At 39.7% G+C, this 10,192-nt stretch overlaps 1 protein-coding gene across 1 annotated transcript; it reads right to left on the reverse strand.

Moving 5' to 3' along the window:
* Nucleotides 1-814: 814 nt before the first annotated feature.
* Nucleotides 815-6,103, reverse strand: LOC148280068 (uncharacterized). Its single transcript, XM_088228968.1, has one exon. The coding sequence runs from the start codon at nt 6,101-6,103 to the stop codon at nt 815-817; it is 5,289 nt and encodes a 1,762-aa protein (XP_088085094.1).
* Nucleotides 6,104-10,192: the final 4,089 nt, after the last annotated feature.

The following is a 10,192-nucleotide window of genomic DNA, read 5'->3' on the forward strand; positions in this document are numbered from 1 at the left end:
GGAAGTCAAGAGGAAATTTCCTTTTGAAATATTGCGACGGTATTGAGGGAGATGTCTAAGGAAACTTTGTGTTAGTCTGAAGCATAGACATTAGGAATGTCTAGGGACCCTTTCTGTACGAGACGCGTTTCCGCCTCGTATAAAGAATTGTGAGACTGTAAAAATCTGCGCTGGTATTCTACTGCGAGCTGCGATAGGTATCAGTAGCCCGTAGGTATGAATATTTATTCCAAATACTGTCAGCTGACAGTGGCGGCTAGCAGGTTGTAAATCCGCTTCTGGATTCGGCTGAGTCCAGGAAAGATGCAGTGAAGATCTGAAGACGAAGTGGCGAAGTAATCGGGCAGAGTAGAGTTAAAAGAGAGTGTTTACTGTTTTCGATCGATGTCTTTATTTCTCACATGTGCACATATTTATACAAGATTACAAAATCTGACCCTACGGTTAACTTAGGTATGGGAATGGTGCCGGCCCCCCACTCCTGTCAAGTATTCTCCCGAGCGGCCAACGTAAATAGGCGCCCCCTAGCCAACGTATAAGCCCCGACCCCCGCCTCCGTCCCTCCATTGCACAATCGAGCGCCGACTAGAGCGGACGTGAAAGGGCCGCTAGCTTGACACGCTCCGCTCAATTTGTCCTTTATACGGCAGCGGCCGGTTAGGCACGGAATTAGCCTCGCAAACTCATACATACTAGGTTATATATTAAATACAAGTAAAATAATAATTGAAACATTTATACTAACATACAATAATAAAATAAAGGACTATGACGTCGGCTACACTCCCCCCTGTCGAGAGACACTCCTTAGTAATCAGACGTCATCTTGTTTTACATTAAGTACTGCGAGTTTGGCCGTTGGTCGCGTGAATTCGCCTTTCGCTGTCTTGACCCTTGCGGTTCTGATGATACCATCTCGTCCCGGGTTGACCTCGATAATTATCCCACGTGGCCACTCGTTCCGAGGTAGAGCTGGGTCCGTGATTATCACTACATCTCCTACTTCTAGCGGTTTTGTAATCTCTCTCCATTTTTGTCTCTGGGCGAGGGTTGGTAGGTATTCACGAAGCCATCTTTTCCAAAATTGATCGGCCATTCTTTGGGCGATTCGCCATTGTTTTTTAAGGCACACTTCTGGGGGCGTGTCTCGGTAATCCGCTAAGCGAGGTTGGCTACCGTCATCACCTATCAAGAAATGCATAGGTGTTAGTGGTGGAGCGTCTCTCGCGTCGAGTGACAGGTGAGTCAGAGGTCTTGTATTCACAGTAAACTCTGCCTCTGCAATAGCTGTCAATAAAACTTCCTCTTTTGGGGCCTGTTCTTTTAATATTGCCATTAACGCGCGCTTTGCACTTCGGATCAACCTCTCCCAGCTACCCCCCATAAATGGGCTTGCCGGAGAGTTGAATTTCCATCGAATTCCCCGCACGGTGGCTGCATTCTGAAGCTCAGGATTGTCTGCGAGTTGTCGTACTGCTTCCGATATTTCTTTATCCGCTCCTTTGAAGTTAGTTCCGTTATCGGAATACATCGTGTTAGGGTGTCCGCGTCGCGCGGCCATCCTTCGAAGAGCTTGGATGGTCGCGTCCGCACTTAAAGAGTGAGTTATTTCGATATGAATCGCACGTGTCGTCATACATGTAAATAAGGCCCCGTAGCGCTTTTCTTTATGTCGCCCAACAGTTACATATAAAGGTCCAAACATATCGACTCCGCAGTGTGTAAACGGACGAACGTGATGATCTAGGCGTGCCACCGGTAACTGTCCCATTAATGGCGCAATCGGATGACTCCTTTCGTTTTGACAAAATTGGCAACGGTGTATTATTTGTCGAATATTTGATCTTAATTTTGTGATGAAGAAACGCTGCCTTAGATCACTCATCGTCCTCTCTGTACTTGCGTGATTAGCTTTTTCGTGGAAATTTCTTACAAGCAGGCGTGTATAAGCATGAGTTCCGTCTAAAATTATAGGCGACTTTATTTCGGCGGCCATGTTGTCTGTTGCCATTAATCTAGTACCCATTTTTAAAACATTATCCTTATCCAGGTATGGATTTAGACACGAAATTTTACTGGCTTTCGGGAGAGACTCCCCCCGTGAAAGGATTTCTATCTCTTTGTTGTAGCTATCGGATTGCGCAATCTTAATCCATGTAAGTTCCGATGCTGATATTTCTTGAGCAGTTAGTGTAGCGCTAATGATTCGCTCTCTTTTGCGACACCTGTTGACGAATCGAAAAATCCACGCCGTAGTTCTAATTAAACGTTGCCACGACGAAAACCTGTTCTGATCCGGGAGAGCATTCAGCATTATTGCACTGTTCAAACATATTATTTCGGTCCGCAACTCTGTGTTAGCCAGGTTTCGATTTGTATTTAAACCTTTGACAGGTGGCCACATATCTTCAGAATATTTGAGGAATTCAGGACCTCCGAACCACATTCCTTTCATCGTAAGGTCAGGTATCTCTCCATCTCGGGTACCTAAATCTGCTGGATTCTGCTTTGTGGGCACCCATCTCCATTCCGTTGAGTTAGTAAGTTCGTCTATCTCACCCAATCTGTGTGCGACGAATGGTGAGTATGTTCGCGCATCACTCTGTACCCAAATTAAGACAGTTGTCGAGTCCGTCCAGTAAATAGTTTTTATAATACGGCTATCACATTCCTTTTTAATAGTAGCTGCTAGGCGCGCTGCTATAAGAGCGGCTTGCAGTTCGAGCCGCGGTATCGATAAGGCACGCAATGGGCTCACCTTGCATTTACTGCCTATGAATGTGATTAAACTTTTGTCCATTGTCCTTTCGACGAAATATGCCACCGCACAGCTTGCTTGCTCCGAAGCGTCACAAAACACATGTAATTCTACCGGTGCTTCTTTATAGCTTGTGCATTGCCTCGGAATCGCGCAATTTGTTTCTTGTAAGATTTTCAACCATTTATGCCACTTTACCGCGTATTTTCCATCTACTTCAGTGTCCCAATTAGTTTTCGAACGCCATACCTCTTGTAGTAAGATACGAGGTCGGATTGTTAAACACCCAATGAATCCAAGGGGATCAAAAATGCTCATTACTTCACTAAGCATTTCGCGCTTGGTAGGTATATAGAGTTCGGACACCGCTGGAGTTTCTTTGAATTTAAACAAAAAATTGTCACTAACTGGATTCCACTTTATCCCGAGCACTCTTTCGGTTACATCTTGTCCACTTATTATATTTATAGATGTATTCGCACGCAGATTTTCCGGTATTGCTCGTACTACCTCTGGATTATTTGAGGCCCAATTTGTTAACTCAAAACCACCTCGTCCGAGCACTGTGGTAATATCGCTTCGCAATTGAATGCTTTCTTTTACCGAGTCGATTCCTATTAGAAAATCGTCTACATAAAAATTATTTAAAATGGCCATCTTTGCTTTCATCATTCCAAGTGATTGTTCCTCCGCTATTTTATTTTTAACAAACTGAGCGCTGCTCGGTGAGCATGTAGCTCCGAACGTCATTGAGCTCATGACCATCTCGCGGATATGTTCGTCTTCATTATCACGCCAAAGAAATCTTTGTGACTGTTGATCTTCGTCGCGTATTCGGATTCTTAGAAACATTTCTTTAATATCCGCCGCGAGGGCGATTTTTCCCTCTCGAAATCGTATCACGTTCCCTAGAAGTGAAGTTAGCATATCTGGTCCACTTAGTAAGCAATCGTTCAACGAAACACCGCGATATTTACTTGCGGCGTCGAAGACAATACGTAGCTTTCCGGGTTTATTCACATGACTAACTGCGAAGTGCGGTAGGTAGTACGTTCTATTCGTCAATGTATTTTTCTCAATGCATGTGAGCTCTCGGGCATATCCCTTACTAATATACTCATTTATTTTCGATTTGTACGCGATAGCAAAGGATTCGTTTTTGCGAAATTTCTTTTCAATTAGTTCTAGTCTTCGTAGCGCCGTTTGCCGATTATTTGGGAGGCTTATGACGTCATCTTTCCACAAAAGTCCTGTTTCCCATTGTCCCGATATCAGAGGTCGAGTAGTGTTTTGAAGAATATCAATTGCTCTTTTTTCACTGTAAGATATTCTAATTGTCGGCAAAATACCTAACGAGTCAACGGCATAATTTTTCTTCACAAGATTTTCTAATCGGGCGTTGTCTTGTATTGCGGCGATTGTTTGAAACGGCATTATATTTGTACCACCGTGAATCGCCTCTCCTAATGCAGTAACGGAGATAATATATCTCCCACTTTTCCTTGCTTCCCTCGTTACAATCAAGGAAGCATTATCTTGGCCAATTAAAATTTGCGGGCGCACTGTTTTAATTTGTCCGGCGTCCATTACGGCTTGAGGCGGTAAATTTAAATATTGCATCGTGTTAGCTCGCATTTTGTATATTTCACTGTTATCGCCGCGGATATTTACTGTTATGCGACGTGATGACTCATCCGTCACATTCATGCCACCGGCCCCGTGAATTTTTAGTCCTCGTATTTTTCCTGACGCACCTGCACGGTCCGCCACTTCACTGTCGATGAGGGTAATTGTAGACCCTTCATCCAACAAGGCGTACGAAGTCACTGTTCCCGCTGGTCCACTTATTTCCACCGGTAATAATTTTAAAAGAATCGGTCCGTTCGTTGACCACGTGTTCACAACTGTTCTATTTCGTGAGTTTTCATTGTCATAGCAGTTTTCACTTTCACTCACTAAATTCTCACTTGATTCTCTCCTTGCGGATTGATTTCCGTTCAAGGAATTGTTTTGTCGCGAAAACGATGAGCTCGAGGCTCCGACCTCGGCGGTAGGTCGATATTCGCGCACTTCTCCGCGGTTAGATTCGTGAAGCGTTTTATGGTGCAATGAACGGCACCTATCAACGCTGCACTCACGCGAATGTTTACATTGCGTAACCCTATGCGATTCCCCTAAGCACGAAAAGCATAAGTTTTTACTTTTAACTATTTGCCATCGCTCGGCCACTGATAACTTTAAATAGTCCCGGCACGACTGAATAGGGTGAGATCGATTACACAATGCACACTTGTTCTTCTCACCTGTAGGTATTTGAGGCACTACCGCGGTATTTACTAACTCGCGTTTTCGATTGCCTTTTCCACTATAAATGTTCGGTTCGATACCGCCGCACAACATTGCGGCGCTCGATATTTCTTCTAGCCAGACAGAAAAATCTTTAACAGTGGCTCTGTTATTATCACCTCGTCTGGCCCCCCACCACGATGTACGCATACATAGCGGTAGTTTCGCTACTAGCTCGCTTAGTAACTGCGGGGTAGTAAGATATTCACCACCGAAGCCTTCCAGAGTGGCGATCACGTTGTTGATGGCACCAGATAGCTCGATCAGTGACTCCGTCGAACCAGTACCCTGAAGACATTGGAGTCTCCTTACTCTATCCAGCATGGCTGCGACGATGACTTCTTTTTGGCCAAAGCGCAGCTCCAAAGTTCGGATGATTTGTCCGACGTTACGCGGCTCTACGAGTAGCGCTGAGACCGCCTCTCTCGCTCGCCCCCTCAGGGCGCGCTGCAGACGTAGGAGGTTCTCCGGCTCTGATAGGCGGCACATCTCAGTCGATTGATGATACTGTGAGCTAAAGGTGGGCCACTCCAGCGGCTCTCCTGTGTAGACGGGCAGGTCCTTGGCGCTGGACTGTCGGGCCATCATGGCCCCAACTCTGCTGTCGTCTTCCACGTTAGGCGGCCTGGGACTTCCTATCGACGAGGTTCTTATTGCTGAGGCCATCTCAGCAATAGCGGTAGCCATCTGCGCCATGGGATCTGCGGAGCGGTTGACCCAAGTCTCTGTGAGTCCAGCAGCGCTCTCCTCAGATCCTTCCAATGGCGGGAGTGTAGATGGTCCCTGTTCTCCGTCCAACGGCTGTGGGCGGCTCTCTCTTCTACTCTGGCGCTTCAGTTGGATGCGAAGCTCCTTGTTCTGTGCCTTCAGGAATCTGATGGTGTTGGCTGATGCTTGAGAAGCGTTGTCAGAAGCATCGTCGTCGGATGATTCTCTTTCAGATATGGCGGGGTCCACCCGTTCGGCGGCGTTCTTCCCCGATCGCAATACAGGAGTCATCTTGGGCGGCTGTGATATTCAGTAGAAGATTCGGCAGTGAAGGACCACTTTGTACGAGACGCGTTTCCGCCTCGTATAAAGAATTGTGAGACTGTAAAAATCTCGGCAAGGCGCTGGTATTCTACTGCGAGCTGCGATAGGTATCAGTAGCCCGTAGGTATGAATATTTATTCCAAATACTGTCAGCTGACAGTGGCGGCTAGCAGGTTGTAAATCCGCTTCTGGATTCGGCTGAGTCCAGGAAAGATGCAGTGAAGATCTGAAGACGAAGTGGCGAAGTAATCGGGCAGAGTAGAGTTAAAAGAGAGTGTTTACTGTTTTCGATCGATGTCTTTATTTCTCACATGTGCACATATTTATACAAGATTACAAAATCTGACCCTACGGTTAACTTAGGTATGGGAATGGTGCCGGCCCCCCACTCCTGTCAAGTATTCTCCCGAGCGGCCAACGTAAATAGGCGCCCCCTAGCCAACGTATAAGCCCCGACCCCCGCCTCCGTCCCTCCATTGCACAATCGAGCGCCGACTAGAGCGGACGTGAAAGGGCCGCTAGCTTGACACGCTCCGCTCAATTTGTCCTTTATACGGCAGCGGCCGGTTAGGCACGGAATTAGCCTCGCAAACTCATACATACTAGGTTATATATTAAATACAAGTAAAATAATAATTGAAACATTTATACTAACATACAATAATAAAATAAAGGACTATGACGTCGGCTACACTTTCATTTCGAGTATTTTTTTTTCACACAAGACTTTTTATATCATGAAATTAGAATCAATGCAATAATTTGTCTTTTGAAGAGTCATTGTTGTCGTTTTGTTTAAGGACTGCACCACAAAAAAATTAAAGATTTAAGGTTAAAAGTTAGGTTGGTTTTTAGTTCGTAAATCTCCATTAAATCAAAAAACTTGGCTACAAATAAAATACGGATTATGAGTCAACGTATAACTTTAATTTTTGAAAAAATTGACAATCGCTTCACTTATTGGGGCAAACAAATATTTCGATTTCGTCAAAATAAGTTTTTTTATTTTACTTTTTTCATGCAACTTGTTTTGTGCATCTTATTTAATTTTATAAAATTAAACAACGCTAAGTACCGTTTACACATGAGTTGAAAAATACACTGAGTTAGGTTACAAAGGTACAAGTAAATGATAGTATTTAAAAATAAATGAAGACTCACAGTTATTTACAAATATTTAAGAGGTGTGAAAAGATGAATAGTTTATTAAAATTCATTCTGTCCAATTCTTTATTATCTTATAAGTCCACAATATAATTTTTATTGTAGCTGCTTGTCAAACTATTATTAACAATTCAATTCCATAAATTAAAAAATACTTACTTGTTTATTTTTATTACCTTATACTTGTTTTTATATTTTTTACTATTATATCAAATTGCATTGTAGTATTGGCAAATACGCATTTCATATATACATATTTTTATTTCTTCTTTTTTCGCGATAATATATACTTGCTTGTTTATTAATTTAACTTAAATTTTTCTTTCTTGCTTACCGTAACACTTTATTTACTGTGTTTGCTTTACAGAATTTATGTCATAAGCTTATATCTTTGCAATTTTTGTTTATATGCTCACTGTTTTTTCTTGCATAACTTTGTTATTATTAATCAATTACAACAGGGATGGAGAATACCTTAAATAAGGGAATATGGAAGTCTAAGCATTTACAGGGCTTACGACCTGTCATTGGCTGGTTTAAGTGGCCACTTTACACATTGTGTAACATTCACCATTTTGCCTATGTTTGAACATCCATATTTCTTCAATTCTTCCATATGTTGATTTTAGTGAAGTTAAAGAGCTGAAACCTTTATTGTTGTGATGAGGTTATAATTGTTTTTTTTTTTACTTTGTAAACCTTTTTATTATATCTTTTTTAACTAATTTCACATATTTTTTCTATATATTCAGTATTATTTAGTATGTGAGTATGTATTTTATTTTTTTACTTTTTGTATATGCTTTTTGGGCATTAATGAACAAAATAAATAAAGAAATATGGTTTACAAACACAAACATATTGAAAAAGTATTTTAATCATGTTTAGATGTTTAGATAAACATTATCATGTTTAGATAAAATCGAGAAAAAAAGAAATGAAAACAATTTTAAATAATACTATTTGAAATAAATAGAACTTATTCTTTAATTATTCTAAAACTGGGAGCTGAAGCGTAAGACTGATCGTCTTACCTTTTCTGTGACAAGATAGGCTGAAATTGGATCACCGTACAGTGCTTTATGCAAAACTCGGTGTCGATTGGGAAATTGTGATGATGTTGATATTAATTAATAATTACTTCTAAAAGAATAGTTAGTTATTTTAATTACAAAATTATTTCATATTTGAATTTTCGACAACTCTAAGTCATTGTATTTATAAAATGTAGTGAAAAAATGGAGCAGTCGTTAAAAAACAGTTATTTTTTCAAAAAAGATGTAACATTTTCACAAGAAAGAGCTCTAACATTTTTAAAACTATTTCTGTAAAAAAAATTATTTTCAGGATATTACACTAAACTTTTTCTGAAAAAAAAAAACGATTTTAAGGTGCACGGGCCAAACCGTAGCCAGAGTACGACAAACTGTTTCTTAATAACAGTAAGGAGTTGCGTGGCTCGTAAAAAGTAACATTTTTTTTTACTTTTGTGAAACTGTTCTAGCAGCTTGTCCTAGTTTAATAAGTGAAACAGTAACTGTTACAGCTACTTTTTTTAAATAACCAAAACGCTCATCTTAAGTATAAATTTTATTTATAATTGTCATTATCATCATTCCCTTTCCGCACCTAATGGTGCATAGGCCACTGCATTGGTACACTAATCGCAGTGTATCTTGATCATTTATGTTACGTATAGGTAAGATGATCATTCTTCGCTTCAGGCATCAGTCCAGCGATTATGAAATATTCTTGGGTAAAAACACCTTTTAAATAAATATTTCATATCAACCATGTCGGGGATCGAACCCGAGACCTCTCGCTTGGTAGACAAACGCACTAACCACTGGTCCATGAAGCCGACATAATTATCATCAAAATCCATAATCGTATTATAAAAGTTCAATGAAATATATTGAATAAGAAACGCGTAATAAGTAATTTTCAAAACTTAGACTGGAAAAAAATTGGGCAACAGCAACAAAATATATTTCCAAAAAAAAGATTAGGACTGGATCAACCTGAGGGGGAGGGAATCGAGTGAGAAACTCCTTGATGGTTTTGAAAAAATTCTTGAGTTATATTGTGAATTAAACAAATATAAAAATAAAAGTGTTTAGTGGCTGTACGATTCGTATGCGTATGCAAATGCTGATGTTAATGAAATTAATATTATTATTTTAAATCAAATTTCTCTTTTGAAATTTGTATAACTACTAAAATCGCTTTAATGAAATTTTATCGATTTCTCCTTATATTGCTTTTTAAAATTTTAAAGGTTACTTGCTATACTTGTTATTCCTTCTTAATTTTTTCTTTTTTCTCTGCTGCATTGGCATGTTTTTATACTTTAAAACTACTTTTAATTACTTATATTTTATATGTAAATAAAATCAATATATTGCTGCTCTTACTATTATGTGTCATTTATTTTGAAGATGTTTTTTAAATTGACCTAAATTTACTGTGTTATATTTCACTTAAAGTTTCTTCTCACCGTTTCTTTGAATCCCTTAAAATAAATATGTGTATGTTTATGTTTTTCCTTTTTTTAAAAAAATGTTATTACGATTTTATTATATTTTTACATCTGAGCATGTTTTTCATTCTTTATTTCAATTCTTAATTTTTAATTACTCTTACAAATTTTCTTCGTTTTAAATATTATTTCCATTTGTACTCACTACAAACTACAAACTTTAAAATATTTTTTTTTCACAAAAATTTTAATTTTTCAACAACTTTCATTTATGTTTTTCTTTTTCCTTCCTTTCCTTTGTATGTTTCCTGAATTAAAAAAAATAATAATAATAATCGTCAATCTTATGATGGTTTGAGTATCCTTGAACGTTGGCAGACTGAACAGGTCTCCAATCCCTGAGAAGAAAAAAA

This window comes from Micrasema longulum, unplaced genomic scaffold, assembly GCF_059751315.1.
Source record: "Micrasema longulum isolate JH-2025_06_02 unplaced genomic scaffold, ASM5975131v1 h1tg000619l, whole genome shotgun sequence".
Lineage (NCBI taxonomy): Eukaryota > Metazoa > Arthropoda > Insecta > Trichoptera > Brachycentridae > Micrasema > Micrasema longulum.

What these genes read in the sequence shown, in the direction of transcription:
- LOC148280068 (XM_088228968.1), bottom strand. Translation starts at nt 6,103, where the DNA reads ATGACTCCTGTATTGCGATCGGGGAAGAACGCCGCCGAACGGGTGGAC.